Raw genomic sequence first — 18,017 nt, forward strand, 5'->3', positions numbered from 1 at the left:
ATCATATGCAGTCAGCCTGAAGCAAGCACCAAGCAGAGATTCACAAAACAGCCCGGAAAATAAAAGGAAATATTTGGAAAGTTTCATCTGTAAACTCCTGTGCAGGAAAAACAGCTTGAATCAGTTTTTCCATTAATGCTAATCTCTCTTATCAGCTAGTTATATTTACCTTTCTCCAGTTGTCCAGCAAGTGCATTGCCTCCATGTCAAAGAGCTCCTCCTGGCTGAATAAATCCTATCAGAGTCAGCTTTATTGGCCAGGACAGCTTAAAGACTGCAGAGCGACTCCAGTGCTGTTTATTTCGGGGAAACACTGTCTGTATCTTTTTGTTTAAAGCTACCGGTGCGGTATCTTCAACAAACTACCACTCAGGAGGTCAGACCTGTTGCTGCCTGCTCCACTAAACTAAGACCTACATTCCTAAAAGGCAGCTTTAACTCACATAAAGCAAAGAGAGGCGTAGGTGTGTGTGTGTGTGTGTGTGTGTGTGTGTGTGTGTGTATGTGTGTGAACAGTGATCAAAAGAGAGAAGTGAGGAAAAGAGCAATTTAAAGAAAAAAGAATTTAATGATGATTGAAATATTGGGCCAGAAATTAAACAGGGTGCCAACAGTGAACAGCCTAGACAGGCTACTATGAATAAAGCATGAGCAGGAAGATGTAAGGTATTTCAGAAATGCATATACAAGCACTATGTGGTCTTTTCCACACTTGCTCATGTGGCAACATCATTTGATTGCTACTGTTTTATTAGCATGAGAGAGCTTTATCATCATGCTCACAACAACACATGCATGGTAAATATATAATATAATAATAAACTGATGTTTAAAAGAAAAAATCAATTCAAACCCTTTCTGGAAATAACCCTTTAGTTTACTGCTGAGGGGAGGTAAGAGAGCAGATGTGAACTTTAGCATCTAATGGTTAGCCAGCTCCAGTATTCTCACAGTGTTTTCAAACAGTTTGCATCTTGTCAGTCTATTATGTTTCATTTTTCTAACGGATACCCAAAAGGCTTTCACACAAACAATTTGAAAGGTGTGGAGGATCATTTTGTGGCACAGCTTGCCGCCCTTTGTACCAAATGAGCATTGTTTGAACACCACAGCTTGCCTGAGTATCGATGCTGACCATGCCCATCACTTTATAACCACAGTATTCCAGTCTTTTGGTGGATACTTCCAGAACGATAATGCTCTATGTCCCAAAGCTCAAATCATTTTTAAACTGGCTTCTTCAACCTCACTATAAGTTCACTGGACTCCAGTAGCCTTCACAGTCACAAGATCTGAGTTTAGTAGAGCCTCTTTGGTGGAACAAGACATTTGTATAACGGATGTCCATCTGACAAATCTGCAGCAACTGCAGATTACTTCAATATGGACCAAAATCTCTGAAGAATGTTACTGACACTTTGTTAATTGTATAACATAACAAATCAGGGCAGTTATGAACATAAAAAGGGCAAATCAAGGTGTACCTAACAAAGTGGCCGGTGAGTAAATAGGTTTGCCTTAATATCGCAGTCTACCCCCATTCATCTCTGTCTGGCTTGTAACTGTAGGTTCATCTGCAGTACTTGAAGTTTACTGCATTAGATCTAAAATAATTTATTCACCTTGACCTCACAGATTTTTTTGAGTATGCATGGATGCAGACGAACAGGTACTACTAAAATGAAAACGCAGCCATTTCAAAGTCAAGGGTGGGCTCATGCAAGTTTGTTGCATATTGTTGGGGGCTGCCTGCAAGCTGGCATCAATAATCTGATTTGTAAAGTCAGTAAACTAAAGGTAAGCCATCACTGTTTGGTCTCTCTCTATTATATAAATTAGAACACCAGCAGCTGGAGAAACAGTCCATTTTTCCACTGATGCAATGGGATTGCTTGAACACTTAGTTCCTTTGACCTGTAAAAGCTGTTTCGTTTTCACAAGGAAAAACGGACTGCTTCACAACTGCTCAAATATGTAGTAATACTTAGAAATTAGTATCTTTATGGTAGTAAGAATATAGCCAGAGGCATTTACGGGTTCTGGTGTAGGTTTAACAGTAATGTACCAGATGAGGCTTTGGCAGTTTAATCATTGCTTCTTCTGGGTAACATAAGTAAATATTGATTTTCTGTCAAAGTTGTAATTCTCTGATTGCATGTGGCAGAAGAAATGGGTATTTATGCAGTTTTTAAAAAGTAGTTGATAAGCCCAGAGCAGCATCATATAATGCTGCCAAGTTGGTGGATTAATACACAACACAAAAACTAGAGGATATCCAGCTTTTGGCCTTGTGACTTTTTTAAACTCCCAAATTAAGATCACATGTTGCATTTTGAGCAACTGTTTCAGATATTTATAGGCAAAAATGGACAAGATGTGGAGTGCATCAATTCCCATGTGTGAAGAATGCCATGGATGCAGATGACTCCGAGGGAACAGTTGAGAAAACTTTATTTAATACTTTAAGACAGCATCTTTCCCAAAAGTCCACCGTTTATTTAAGCAGGGTGGTTCCAGAGCATTCTCCACATGACTTTCAGCAGCACGAACTTGCACACACAGAGTGGTGTGCTCTCCCCGCCTGGAGTCTGTGATTTATCACCTATTGAAAATGTTCAGGCGACAAAATACTCCAAAACCTGGACGTCGACGTCCTTTTTACAGTTATTTTAGGTCGAGCGGTCACTGTCCCTTTTTATCCTTTCATTGTCTTCCACCTATCTGAGATCAGTCCTGAGATCAGAGGTCCAAAACGGAAACCCAGACATCCCTCTCTCTAGATCCTTCTATACTATTTCCTAGGCTTCCCAGGCTAGAAGGGATAGTCCCTCCAGTAAGTTCTGGCTTTGCCCTGGGGTTCCCTCCCAGTGGGATGTGCTCGGAAAATATTTGAAGGGAGGTGTTCAGTAAACATCCTGATCAGATACACAAACCAACTCAATTGACTCCTTCCTTCTTGATACTTTTTTTAACCCATATGCCCTGTTCAAAGATATGCCTGAACTAGGAAACTAAAAGTCACGCAGTTTGATCAACCCTAATAACCTTTCCTCTACATTTACACATTTTGTGATATAAGACCACATTGTCTTTTAAATGTTTTTAACAAAACTTTTGTTCTGGGGCAAGACTTGGAGAAATGATATCCATCGACTTCTACAAGACTGTTTGCATATCTTTCTAAACAGACTGACTTGACTTCTTGCCCCCTTAGTGATTGAAAAAAGGTGATATTTCAAAAAGGTCAAATGTTTTTTTCCCCCAACAGGTTTGAGGATGGTTAGTATCTCATTTTGCTCAGTTTTTGTTTTCATACAATGAATTATTCTTTGGAGAGAATGAAAATCACATGTGCTGTTCCTGTGTTTGTTGCATAGGGCTTGAAAAAAAGCAATACATTACAGATTTCTGCTTTTGTTTCACAGCCTTTATTCTGATGTAGAATGCTTTTTGAAGCAACGTCATTTTACTAAAACACTTATACTACTCACATCAAAGCCTGAGGCTTGCTTGGCGGTTGTTCCTCTCTTAAATGAATCCTGTTGGCCTCCAGCTGTTTAACCACCCACATTTGGTAGGGAAGCTCCCTCATTGCCACTTTTTGACATCAATAAATAAGACAGACTGTTATCATTTACTGTTACAATCCGCTTGTACAGTCATTCTTTTCATTCTACAGCACCAATGAGCTCCCATATTGCTTTCAGTATGGGTCTTGGTTTCCGCCAGATCAAAGAATATTTCTTTCTGACCCTGAGGCAGACAACTGCAGCTATGAAGTATATGAACTAGGCTCTCCTCCCTTTTTTATCTTCCCTCTTCTGATGCCAGAGCAGAAAGAGCTGCTATTGTTTTATGTTGAGCAGAATTTCCTGCATTAAAGAATCTCATCTATCTACGCTAACAACACACACAAATTGGGAACTTAAATAACAGAATTTTAAAAGGGCAAATTTAAAGGGCATCTTAAATTTTCCCTGAACTTTGGAGGTATTATGAACCAAATGATCAGAAGAATTTGCCTCAGCGATTTTATTATCCATTGCTATTACATCCCAAAGAGGGTACACAGGTAATTCACTTTTAAGTATCTGTGTTTTAGAAGATGAGATGGGCAAATATTCCTCTGACTATTCTTACATTAGAAGATCATTGAAAGCTTCACTGTGCAAAGAGCAAAATGGCTTTATTTCTAGTCAGCAGTCATTCTGTAAACTCTGGTTCCTTTGTCTTCTACTTTGTATAGTTGAATTAAATGTAAAAAGCTATGGTAAATACACTTTTGTAAACGTTGTATCTTCGCACAATAATTTTCTTGAACTGAGGACTGTTCAAATGTTTGGACCCAAAGGCACTTTTTGTTTTATTCAAAAGAACTCTTTGCAGCCACCAGGCAGGTTTGATCATGTGTTGGAATAAATTGGAACAAATAATGTCAGAGGAGATGCAGTCTGAAGCCACAGGTAATACACTGTATTAGACACTTTATGAAAAATGTTTTCAGAGACATGAAAACAGAGATGGAACGGAATATGAATGGGAGGTAGGACAGTAGTGAGGCTTTTCAGGTGTGTCACAAACTTCCCTGCAAACACACCTGTCTGCATTATGAAGCCCCACTAGCCCAGTGGAGAACACCTTTTTCCCATTAACAGACCCTACCACAATAATCTGTACCAGTAACAAACCCAGCGTACCACTATCTGAGAACAAAACTGTCTGCAGACTTATGGTTTGGCTACAGGCCTCATTAGTTTAGAGGTCTTAGGCGCTAACAACATCAATATTTTCAATCGTTCAAATTAGAAAAAATATGTAAGAGACTATGAGAAATGAATCTATTGGTTAAAGCTGTCACTCTGTTTCCTATCTTGCCATGTATGCAGGTTTATTGAAAAACATGGGTTATGTGGGTCTAAAGACGAAGAAATCTAGAAGATTCTGTAGAACATGAATTCCTGCTTTGTCTTTGAAGTATTTGTGTCACTTTCCATGTGCTCCTGTCCCGAACAGTGCATGTGTATTAAGAGTGTGGAATTCACATTGTTCTGCTTAGCCAGGATGCTTAGCCATCTGTTGTGACACCACCATCTTGTTTTTTTTATACCATATTTAAGGATCAACTGACAACTTAGAAATGAAATGTTTGTGCTTTATTAGTGCCCACAAGGGGTCATATAATTATTGCTAAACCAATCAAAAAACAGGTCTTAGTGCCACTTTCACTTCCAGCATGTAAGCTGAGTGAAATGTCTGCATAGCATAGCATGAGATTAAGTAATGTTAATTTTGGGTCAGTGTCTCAGTCACATGACTGTGGTCTGCAATGCTCATGGTGCTGAGGTCTGATCAAATTGTGAATGCTACACTGCCAAATGTGTAGTAAGGTCTTGTTGGAGGGTTAGTTTCCTGTGGACATCGTGTCTTCTATCATTGATGTGAAAGGCAAGCAAGAACAATGTCATGGGGTAAAAAACTGAAAGTCCTTCTCGGTACAAGGTGTCCCCTGAACACATAACTAATTACTATGTTGCCCCACTCATGGACAACATCATCCTGAAATATACAGATACAACTGATACAACTCATTATAACGGCAAGTCCGCTGATGCAGTGTAAAGGCAGCAGCCTCTTTGCTGCTTGTCTGAGAAAGACCAAGGAGATGACATTAGACTAGAGAACATGTAGGGCACATTACAACACTGCAAGAATTTGCAGATAGATCAGCACGTTGCAGAGAGTTATCCATGTACCACTGTGTTTACAAAACCACAAGGTTCTCCACTGAGTGCACGCATTTTCCTTATTTGGAGTGAGCTTCATCTGGAGATGATGCGAAATGAATAAATAGAGGAAAACTTAGAGTAACTCCCCAGAAGAGTGAGAGTTGGTCATCTTACCCACCGAGCTTTCATTTCCAATCTGGAATTAATAAAATCCCCCCAAAACTCGACATTTATTTGTTACATTGATCCGTTAAAAAAATTGTCTCTAAATAATGCTTGTAATGCGACAAGGGCTTTCAGCAAGATGATGTGATGTACAGGGTTACCTGGTCAAGACACTTCCTCTTGATATTTCAGCCAGTAGAATGAAGAGAAAACATCTCCTAAAAAAATTATACTAGATTTGCTTTTTGCATGTCTATGAAGAAAAACTCTTATGTTTCACTTGATGCTTTAGGCGTTAATAAACCACATCTAGCCATCCCACCTAAAGCCTTTCACTTTTTCACTTTGGCCTCAGCTGTAAACACAAAGCCTGGAGGTAGGATGAATTCTCTTGTGATCTTGAGGTTCTCATGAGAATCTACATCACAAGATCAGAAACAGCCCTTCTGTTGTTTGGCTGTCACTGTAATATGTTGCTTAGTAGTTCTAAAAAGTAACAGTACTGATAAAATGTCTATATTTTACAACTTTTAAAAATGGGTAGGGTAGAAATTTGGTGTAAACCTTGGGTGGAGTCATATTGTTTGAACCCATGGTGGCCCTGCAGACCTATGTTCACACCTGCAAACTTCATCAACAAACGTCCATGTACAGAAGCTTCATGTCCTCAAAAAAGCAGGCCTGTGTTAAGATCATAATTCTTGGTTCATTGCTACATTTCTACCACCTAACTTTTTCCTGACTCATACCACTGGGTAGAGAAAACCGAAATATATATTTAACAAGCCGAGCTTCTCAGAATCTCAAAAATCTGATATTTTTTACCATCAGAGATTGAACCATATCTGAGACCTTCCAGGTTACACTGCAACAATACTCTTCTGTGCGAAAGTCGATATTGAGTGAAGAAGACTCAAAGCGAATTATTTTCAGCTTTAATAAAGTGTTTATAATGAAGTCAAATGATGCATCTGCTGTTTATTCAGGCTGTAGAGGAGAGAGAGCAAGACTTTCAGCAAATAACAGGAAGGTTTAACAGACTACAGCAACTTTGGTCTGTTATATCTTTTTCAGCTTTTAACCTTCGTCTGTTATGGAACATGCTGGATTTAGGAGGATTACAGAGTTAGGGGAAGGATTTACCTCCTCCAAGAGAATATGTAAATTGTTGTTTTGCTAATGCTAACGTCAATGTTAAAGACAATTTGAATGTTTACTATGTAAACATTCTATTTTTGGGTTAAAATAGTAAATGCTGGTTTACTGCTCTCTTGCAAACATAGTAATGACCTGGGCTCCTGAAATTAATAATTAATTTCAGGAGCCCTCCTGCTAGGAGGGCTAGAAAGACAAATATTTTCAGAGCTGTTCTTATATAAAAGGAGTCACAATCAGCTAGAATCGATTTGGAAAGGCCAAAGCTTCACAAAACTGGAGACTGGAAATTGGCTGCAGACTGATAGGTGCATTATTTAGGCTTGGAGACAAAGAATCTAAATAAACAAAAAAAGAAGTAGTACATTTTTTTACAGACAACAGCTGGATTCAGTGATCCTACATGTATCTCTCTTTAAATTTGTAAACAACAGCATTTCAGGCTGATGAAGGAGGAAATGGCAGAGTGAAAAGATGACAGAGGACGAATATCAGGGCAAATGCAGTGGATCATTTTTTTCTCTGCTTTGCCACCCAGCTGGCTCCTAACCACACAGCTTAGCTGCAGCCTCCTGAGGTCTGCTGCTGGAGTTTGGATTTTGTTCTGCATGGACATTCATGTTTCTGAAGCTTCACATTTGTTAACTGTGTATATTATCATATATCTCTCTTCACAGTCTTCATGTACACTGTTTGCCTGTGGTATTTTTCTTTCATTACTTTCTTCAAAGTCAGAAGGTTACATATACCAAGGTTATTATGTCTTTACTATCATCAAGGCACAGATTATGATGTCAGCTTGTGACAGGTTCTGTTAGGTTAATTCACAACATTTGACCTAAATGAATGCACAGCTGTGGATGTATTCTAATGCATCACCCCAAACACACTGCTTGCTTGACATTATAAAAATGTCTAAAGAAATCAGCCAAGATATCAGGAAAAGAAATGTGGACCTTCAAGTCTGGATCATCCTTGGTATATCAAGATGATTGAAGGTGCCATGTTCATCTGCTTAAACAAGCATAAACAAGTCTAAACAGCATGGGAATGTCTAGAATATCATACCCCCCCCCCCCCACACACACACACACATACACACACACACACACCCCACCGACACCCCCAGAACAAAAGCAAAAGACCTTGTGTAGAATGAAGCTAGCTACAGAGTGAAACATTTCTGTCTTCACTGGAAGGTCACTCATGGAAGCCATTACTTCGAAGCAACATAAGCAGCCAGATCAAATTTTGCAAATGCACTCGAGTACAAGGACCCTGATTTTTGGAGACATGTCTTGATGTCTAATGAAACATAAATTGAGGTGAGTGGCCAAATTGACAATTGTTATACATATTTGAAGGCAAAAAACTTGAAAATCTGAAAACACCTTCCCAACTGTGAAGAACAAATGAGGGAGCATCCATGTATGGGTATTTTGCTGCAGAAGGGACTGGTGTGGATGGCATCAAGAGGGAAGAACATTATATTGTAATATGGAAGCAACATCTCAGGAAATCAGCCAGGAGATTACATGTTCATCTAAATTGAATTCAGTTTAAATTCAGTTGAGTTTATTTATATAGACCCAAATAAAAAAAAATTAAGATATCGTGAAAAAGTTCAATATTTATTGTAGCTGAAAAAGAGTGATACTCTATGTGTAATGAATCTTTGTATTATATGGATTCATTATACATAGAGTGAAATATTTCAAGCCTTTATTTTCAGTCATTTTCATGATTATAGCTTAAAGAAAATAAAAACCCCAAATTCAGTCTCTCAGAAAATTAGAATATTACATAGGATCAATAAAAAGCCTATTTTAAACAGAAATGTCAGGCTTCTGAAAGGTCTGCTCATTTCTATGCCCTCAATACTTTGCTGAGCTCCTTTTGAGTTACTGCATCAATGCAGTGTGTAATGGAAGCCCAGGTTGCTTTAATAGCAGCCTTTAGGTCATCTGTGTTGTTGGGTCTGGTGACCTTTAGACAATCCTCCATAGATTCTCTATGTTCAGGTCAGGCCAGTATGCTGGCCAATAAAACACAGTAACACCATGGTCATTGAATCAGCTGTTGGTATCTTTGGCAGTGTGGGGTGGTCCTGCTGTGCTGTGCAGCATCTCCATAAAGCTAGTCAGCAGAAGGAAGCATAAGGTGCTCTGACATTTCCTGATAGATGGCTTCATTGACTGTGGACCTCAGAAAACCCAGTGGACCAACACCAGCAGATGACGTGGAACCCCGAACCATCACTGAATATGGAGACTTCACACTGGACTTCAAGCAATGTGAATTCTGTGCCTCTCCAGTCTTCCTCTAGATTCTGGGACCTTGATATCCAAATGAAATGCAAACTTTACTTTCTTCTGAAAAGAGGACTATGGATCATTGAGCAACAGTCCAGTTTTTTTTCCCCTAAGCCCAGCTGAGATGCTTGTAGGCTATGTGTAGGATTCTCCCCAGTCCACTCATTGTGAATCTCCCCAAATTCTTGAATGGATTTTGACAATCTTCTTTAGGCTGTGGTTACTCCTGTTGCCGGTACTCCTTTTCTACCACATGTTTTCCTTCCACTCAACTTCCTATGGATATGTTTAGATACAGCACTCTGTTAATAACCGTCTTCTTTATCAGTTACCTTTCTTGGCTTATCCTTCTTGTTGAGGGTGTTTGTTACTGTCTTCTGGACATCTGCCAGGTCAACAGTCTTCCCCATGTATGTGTAGGCCATAAAATGGCCATTAAATAACATTATTTGCCAACATTTCAGCAAATTATTGTGAGAAGCTTATGGAAAAAGTTTGACTCTAGTAATACATTTCAAAAGGCAATTCTAGGAGGTGTGTGGAAATTTCTAAATTTTAAGAAAGTAATAAAACTTTAGTTTTTTTAAATATCTCATTCATTACTCTGACATTTAGTAAATACAATTAATCCTACCTGATCTAAAACAGAAAAGGCTGAGTCTGATTTAATATCAAAATGTCAGAAAAAAGGCAACGTATCTTTTTGTACAGTGTAATCAAATATGTGGTTTCAACTGTATATATAGATTCTCTACTGGCCGTCATTCATACTAGAGTAGCTCTGTTGATAGGTCAAACATGAGCTGCAGAGTGATTTTGTTTTCCTGTGGTGAATGCAAACAGGGTTACATAAAGAAACCACAGAAATGCAGTAAACACAAGCCTTGAGAAGAAGTGCAGCTCTATTGTGGATTCCTTACCAGACAGACAAATTGCTTGGTGCACACTGTACAAAAGAAAGGCAACTTATTTGATCAAATATGGCTGCTGACGCCGCAACAGACAGGATAGAGCATGTTAAATAACCTCATTAAATTCTGAGTAAGTGGCTTTTTTAGCTGTATTTACACAGCTCGGCTGAGTGTTGTAAATTGACTCACGGAGATTAAATAGTTTACAAGGAGGCAGCATCCTGACAGCAGTGGCAGGGATGTTTAAACTGTTTCAAAACTTCTATTTGTGTACTTTCATGGACATAACCGAGCGGGGAACTAAACGTACAGCTCAGACAACATTTATAGAAGTGAGGAGGAGGAGGCAGAACAGCTCACATTTAAAGATGCAGACCAACACCATTCAGCAAACAGGGCAGCACAGATGTGGACCAAATATCCGAGCTTCATCTGAGTCTCCAAAGGATTCAAAATGTTAAATGTTAAAATTCATGTTTGTACAATTACAAAAACATGCAACAAGGGGAACAAGCTTACGTTTCAATTTCAGATCTAATCAAACCATAGGAATCAAAGAATAATTGCTTCTGGGCAGAAAGGTTCAAAGGACAGATAACTAACCATGATGTACAGCTGCATGTTTGGAGAAAACCCAACACAACAAACTTACACAAATAAGTTGAACTAATCAACAGTGAAGCATGGCAGTGGAGGGGTGATGATTTGGACTTGTATTGCAGTTTTCAGATCTAAACACCTTGTCATTTGACCTTCTCTGTATAATGCAGAGCAAATTCAGGCATGGAACAGAGGATGCTATTGCCACATTAGTTCATCTCATTACTGAACATCTAGACAAACATGACACGTAAGATCGCTCATTTTGGACTTTTCATCCACATTTCATTTAAAACAAATAGTCAGAAATGATCCTAAAGGTATTAAACCCATTTCTGATTCACTGGGGTGCCTCCTTCCTAAGATACTACATATGAAAGTATTCTGACAATATTCAGGTTACTTGATCAGAAAAGTAAAATCTGAGACGTTATCCTGGACTGATGGTAATCCTCTTACAATAAAAGCAGGAGAAACCAAAGAGAATGCTTTTAGAACACTTTCTGATTATTATAAAGTTTCCATAATGAATAATGCATGTGTTGCAAGATTACTACATGACTATAATACCACGGGGTATGCAAGTCTGTCCATTGCTGAGAAATCAAAACAGTTTCATCAAATGAAACTTTGCTCTGAGATCGTAGGCCAATCAGTTGAAAATCTTCACGGGTCCTCCCACCAAAATAATACGAGCAGATTAGCAAAGAACTCACCGCTAACCCCGGCCACGCTCTGAATGATGGATACTGAGTGCCTCCAGCTGGTAAAAGGTACAGGGCACCGCAGTTCAGTTAGATGAAACAAAAAATATTGTTGTTTATCAGTTATCAGAGTGTTTATTATTACATCTACTCAAAACTTTTAAATATATTTGGATTTCACTGTGAACTACATTTTCTGTATGAGGTTGATACTACTCCTACTCCAGTATAAAAAATGTTTTTACTTTATGTAATGGCCTTCTGATAAATGAGAGGCTCCAGTTTACAAGTACATGAGCAGTCTTTTCAATAAAGTTCTCAACTCATCATGAGCTGTGGCTTTGAGGCCCAGGCCCAGAATTTTAAGGTTCCAAGTTAGAAAAATCTAATAAAACCCCCTGTATAGAAAACATGTAAAAAAAAAAAAATGTTAATTTGCACCTCTGATGGCTTGAATCTCATAAAACCAGTGGGACGTAAAAATAGAAAGAAATATCTTGATATCAGTGTGTACAGTTGATAGTAGTTAGCCTGGTCACTGAGAAAACTGAAAATTAAAATATGAATCCCACTGGTTTTCCACCTTGCAACAAGGAATACTATAAACTCTCAAATTATGTCATTCCCAGATCCAAGTTCCAACTTCTGAGCAAGCTGTCATTATTGTGACAGTTATGCGAACGAGTGTCCTTTCAGAGCTTCTCAAAATACAAGTTACCTTTAGAGGTCACATGGAAACAAAAAGAGTAAGGCACTGTCACGATCTGCCTGTGTTAGAGTTCGAGATTACTCTGCTCTGCATGTGGGTCCAACCAAAACCCAGCATTCCTTGACAGGCACAACTGCAAACCTACCAGTATATTTTTCAAGCAAGGCCAGAAAAGCTTATATTTCTTACACTGAAAGCAAGAAAAAAAATTAAATTTTTTTTTATTGATGAGTTTGTCCAAATTCATGAGATATGAGACCCTGCCTGTCTGCCAGGGGAAATGTGGCAGCCATTCATGCATACATATTTTGTCATTTTAACTTTGTTAGCATCAGCTGTGATTGGTTCAGGATCCTAAATTAAAGAACATGATATAATGATTAATTGTACTCATGAATGCACTTATTTGAACTAATTTATGTACAGCTCTGGGGAAAAGGGTTATTATAGTGACACCTAGTGGCCAGACGTTCTTGGTGTTGAACATATGCTTGTTAAACGTATGTGCATACATTAAATTGTGGGTTGTTTTACACCAAAGGTTTATCTGCCTAAAGTACTGATCATTTCAGGGATACAGGAGAGGATTTCCTTTGCTTTGTGAATATGGTTATGAATTAAATCACTAAGAAACAAGCATAACTCCTGTTCTAATCAGCTAAATCATACTTTCACAAGGTGCTCCTGGTTCTAAAATACACCTAAACACCTAAAGAATCAGCATTCATGCTCTTTCATCAAAGCATCCATATTTAATGATTAAAAGGACAAACACATTTAGCTCTAAATTACGTTTTCCCTGCTTTAAAATTGAATTCAGTTTATTTCCATAGTGCCAAATCACAACAAATATCATCTCAGAAACCAAGCCTGTATACTGCAGCACACATTTGAATGTAAATACATGCAGGGTGAGATAGCTGTGTGTCCCCCGCAGCCTGAAAGGGTGAGTAAACACAGATTCATTATTCTGGCATCAAATGCCACTTGGAGGGACGCCACCATCAGCAGGCAGCTAAATACTGGCCTGTCTGCTTTGCCTTGAACGGAGACAAAGCAATATGCATGCATAGCTCTTCATCCACACAAGCATGCAGGAGTGGGAGGACATGGACGTCCAGAGAGATTGTATTTAAACCGAAGGCTGGGAATCTAAAAGCTAGATGAAGATGAATAAATGTCCCTCTCAGCTTCTTAAGTGACACTTTTTGCTGAGATAAATGCTTGACTGGTTGAGAGAGAGTGCAGAGAGCTGAAGAGGTCCTTATGAACAGGAGACTTTCTTCATATGATTACAAGCTGCAGTGCAAACGTACATGTTAACACCGCAAATACCAGCACATGCAAACACCGCTGACTATCTCCTGCCATTTGTCATCAAAGTATGGAACTGAAGCTCAGCACATCTGAGGATCAGAGGACCTGTCATTATCAGATTACCATCTGCAGTGACAGGAGAAATTACACCTCAGAAAATCCACACTGTCATCGCTCAGACCGCAGTTATCCAGCAAAATAAGACGTTGACTGAGAGACTGGGCAAAATGCACAGCTAGTTCAGCCAGAGATGACTACATTTCACTGGCAGCCATGTACTCTGCGGTATGAGTGGAAACTATTGCAAAATGGTTTTGGAAAAGGCCTTTATTTTTGTTACGGTAAATGATATTAAAAATTATTTCTTGCCACTGCCCAACTCAGTTTTTCAGCTCAGATTTTCCAGTTGCTTAGTCAGAAGAGCTACATATGAGGGAATAATCTGTTTATACAGGGTCCAGTGCAAAAGATGGAGAAAAAAGGCAGACCATGCTGCTTCCATAGATGCACAAGTGCAAACTGAATACTTCAACAAAAGCTATCTCCTACTGATTTTAGTCACTAGATCTCAGTGTAACATCGGAGACGTTTCTCATGTTGAAACACCTGCTTTCCTTAAGCTGCTTACTGTCGATTACTTAGTTAAACCCAGCAGCTCTAGTTGAACAAACTGAACCACATAGCTAATTATAACGAATGTGAAGCAGTTCTGAAAGAAAAGTCCCTGTTAGCCTGTTCAGAAGCATTTACAATATAACTTAAATACAATGGCTGGCTTTATGCAAAACCTTAATAGGTGTATTTTGATATTTTTCTCTGAAAATGACTGTTTAAGGAACATTAGTGACATTTTGGAAAACAAAATAAACATTTTACTTGTTTTAACAGGTGCAGCTAACATTTAAACAGTCCTTGCTGTAAATTATGACTTGAATTATCAACTGGTCAAATCAAAACAGAAAGGCAACATGGTAGCATTAGCCTAGCGCTCCAGCTAATCACTCCAGATGAAGACATGTTTGGCAGGAGGAAGGTTACTGAAGGCTGGATGTATCAAGTCGAAAATGATTTAGAAACATAAGGCTGTAGAAATGTTGGGATAAAATATCTGTAGCTGTCAAGCAAAAAGTGCAATGCAGTATGTGGAATATCATTAGTCGGTAAGTTAATACCAGTGTGTGTTGTTCTCACTCTGGTTCCTATCTTGCCATGCATGCCATTATGTTAAAATACGTGGCTTTAAATATTAGGAAATGAAGAGGACTGTGTGGAACATCGTTCTGTCACATATTTATAGTTTGCATGGAGCTTTTTGCTTGCTTCTGTTCTAAAGTGTTTATGCAATAAAATCAGTTCATTATTTGGTGTTCAACTGTGTCAGGACCAAGTGTGTCATTTTTGCTCTGTCACCACCAACTCTTGCTTATTTATTTGTGGATTGTTTATTTATTACTGTCTATCTGGCAGTAAATCTTTAATGCCCCCAAGTGGCCCAAATGGCCCAAACTGCTGCAACACTGAGGTTGTGGGTGCATAGATTCTGTAACTGTGGTGATATGCATAGTATGCACGGCGTGTAGGAGCTGTGGCTCTTAAATGGCAGAATTTTTTGAAATGTCCAAACGATCCATGACAGCCTTGCTGAGGTGGGGATCAAATGGTGCATGCTACAGCTTTAAATGTATAGGATGGCAATGCACCTTCATGTCTTCAAACACAGTTGAGACAAAAGGATGATTTGCAATAGTGTGATGGGGTATTAAACTATCACACAGCCTTGCATGGAATGATAACTGTTACTGTAATAAATAAAGCTTGAATAACTCAGGAGTTGAAGAGTGCAGCATCATGAAATGTAATCTGAAATAATGTGTCAACTCAGACACATTATTACTACAAAAAAGCTGACAAGTTCATTTCTTCACCATTTGTCATAAGTTGTATATAGCCTCTGCTTTCCCAAAACAAATAAGCAAACTGGCAGAGAGAACAGAAGGATATCGCTACAATGAGCGAAATCAAATAGTTTGGAAAGTGAGTTTCACTCCCAAATGCAGCACGAGGGATCAGCCAGTTCTCTACTAAAATGATAGAGACTGCTTTAAGTAGTTTTACTCTGAAATAATGTCCCCAATATCTGCTGGATGTCAACAGAGCTGTTTGCCTTACTTTATCAATGAAACATCAGGAGTAGTAGTGACAGCAGTGGGAAAATATGTCCTCATCCAGATTTCTTTGCTCCAGTTTTGTCCACGTTCAGATGGGAGACTGCAGCGGGAAATCAGTAGGAGAGAATGACCAGGAACACATTATTCCATTGCTCAGTGGCTCCGCTGACTTTTGGCCCAGTACTTCCCAGAGATGTGGGGCAGGTTGGGCATACCAGCCTTGACAAAGAGGCTCTTTCAGTAGCAGTAATCCTCAGAAGGAAGAGTGAGAACGATGCTGGCCTACTTCGGACAGACCGAACAGGACCAATGTTCTCACATGTGGGAACAACTGGGAAGACAATATTTTATGTCTTTATGGATCTGTGTATACTTCAGTTAAGTTCATCATAGTTTTCTTGTTTTTTTGTGCTGTTTTGGTTCCTTATAGATTCATCTTTATCTGATCAGGAACAGAATATAGGCAATACTCTGAATTAAATAAATAAATAGAGTAACCGTTGGCCTCTATAAAGGCCTTGTTTCAGTAAGTCTTACTTTCTGGTCGCTCCTCACACCTTCATCATGTGATTCATCCCCTCAGTCTGTACACATCCTCAGGTTTTCATTCATCTTCTGTCCCAAGCTCGTCAAGTTTTTGCCTTTTTTAAAAGGAAATAAAGTAAAAGACTACACTGTTGAAAGCAGATGTTTATATACACTGTATAAAAAGGCACATAAGCTTTGTTCCTCATTGTCTGACATTAAATCAGACTAAACAAATCTTGTTTCAGGTCAGTTTGGAATGTCAAAATTATATGGATTTGCTAAATGCCAAAATGTGAGAAATTATTTTTTCGAGAATTTTTAAATTTATTTCAAATTCAAAAACTAAGTTGGATTGAATGTTTTCAAATGGATTAGGGTAGACTGGATCCTCTGAGTTCGGTGGTGAGTTCCTTGTGGAGGAGGAGGTCAAGTTTCTTGGTATCTTGTTGGTAAGTCATAATAGGATGGATGGATGGATGGATGGATGGATGGATGGATGGATGGATGGATGGATGGATGGATGGATGGATGGATGGATGGATGGATGGATGGATTGTGAGTTTTAGCTGTATTTAAAAACTCTAGTTAATAGTATTTACTGCATCTACTGTTGGAGCCAAACTGAGACAAAGCTATTATCATAATCCATCAGTGCAATGGTAAACAAACAGGAAACTGTGACATTCTTTAGATCATCATCCCCAAACAAACACAGAGTGGTTGTCTTTACTGACAGATTTGTAAGTTTGCCCCCACCCACTGGCACCTGTGCTGGTAGAACAGGTTCATACATCCTCCGTTTAGTCTCCAAAACAAACACAACACCATGTTGCTGTCCTTCTGGCAGCCTAAAGGCACAGCCTTGACTTCATCCAAATGTAAAACACAGACACACACACACAACACACACACACACACACACACACACACACACACACACACACACACACACACACAATGGCAGTGTCATCACTCACCAGCTCTCCTCTTTCTTCCTCTTGAAGGTTTGATGCTATCCTTAACTTGTCACCTCATTTTAGAGGTAAGCTTTAAAACCCTTCCTCGTCTGTCCCAGATCCTCCAATGGCTTAGACTGAAGTATGAACATTGTTTGGTAGTAAACTAAAAAAGGAGGGAGTGACACTGAGGGGGCGGAGGCTGAGGTAGGGAAGGAAGGGAAATGAAAGGGAGGGGAGGCTGCAGGCAGCGTGGGATATCCCTTTGAGTCATGGAAACTGATCCAAAGAACAGACATGCTTGCAGACAGCCAAACAGCTCTGAGTGTCTCTTTGTATTATCTTGTCAGTCAGCATCCACAACAGTGTGAGGACATTCAGCTGCCTCTGGAAATTCTTCCTCAGCTTCCTTATGGCTCCATCAGTGGAAAACATGCACAATATCCACAGTGAACACAAAACCTCTTTGTTTTCCCACTAAATCTGTTTCTGTAGGTGGATGCTTCATGGATTCATTTTCAGTGTAACACGTTTGTATCATTCTCTTGGTGCATCATTGTGCTCAAAGAGCACTCCAAATAGGCCAGATAATAAAAGAAAAAACAAAGGACAGCCCATACATGATGAGGTCATCCTTCACCAGACCAAATGCCTTTGTTACCATGGCAACTCCTTGGGGAAAAGCCTATGATGTGAGTGTGCTTGTAGTAAATAATTACATTTTTGGTTAAACCATATTGCATATAGCTCCTATCTGAGGGCTTGA

The 18,017-nt window shown here is 39.1% G+C and overlaps 1 protein-coding gene across 9 annotated transcripts in view; it reads right to left on the reverse strand.

Annotated features, from left to right (window-relative positions):
• Positions 1-17,377, reverse strand: part of phldb1b (pleckstrin homology-like domain, family B, member 1b) — a 126,047-nt gene extending 108,670 nt beyond the window's left edge. For 3 of the 9 annotated variants that reach the window (XM_047391664.1, XM_047391668.1, XM_047391669.1), the window contains exon 1: positions 170-344. In XM_047391664.1, coding sequence (XP_047247620.1) covers positions 170-205 — 36 coding nt within the window. In that variant the 5' untranslated portion in view covers positions 206-344. Of the gene's footprint in view, positions 1-169; positions 348-17,272 lie in introns of those variants that run through there. The other 6 variants (XM_047391665.1, XM_047391666.1, XM_047391670.1 and 3 more) reach the window with 6 other exon arrangements.
• Positions 17,378-18,017: the final 640 nt, after the last annotated feature.

The sequence above is a fragment of the Girardinichthys multiradiatus genome, chromosome 18 (genome assembly GCF_021462225.1).
Source record: "Girardinichthys multiradiatus isolate DD_20200921_A chromosome 18, DD_fGirMul_XY1, whole genome shotgun sequence".
NCBI classification, from domain to species: domain Eukaryota; kingdom Metazoa; phylum Chordata; class Actinopteri; order Cyprinodontiformes; family Goodeidae; genus Girardinichthys; species Girardinichthys multiradiatus.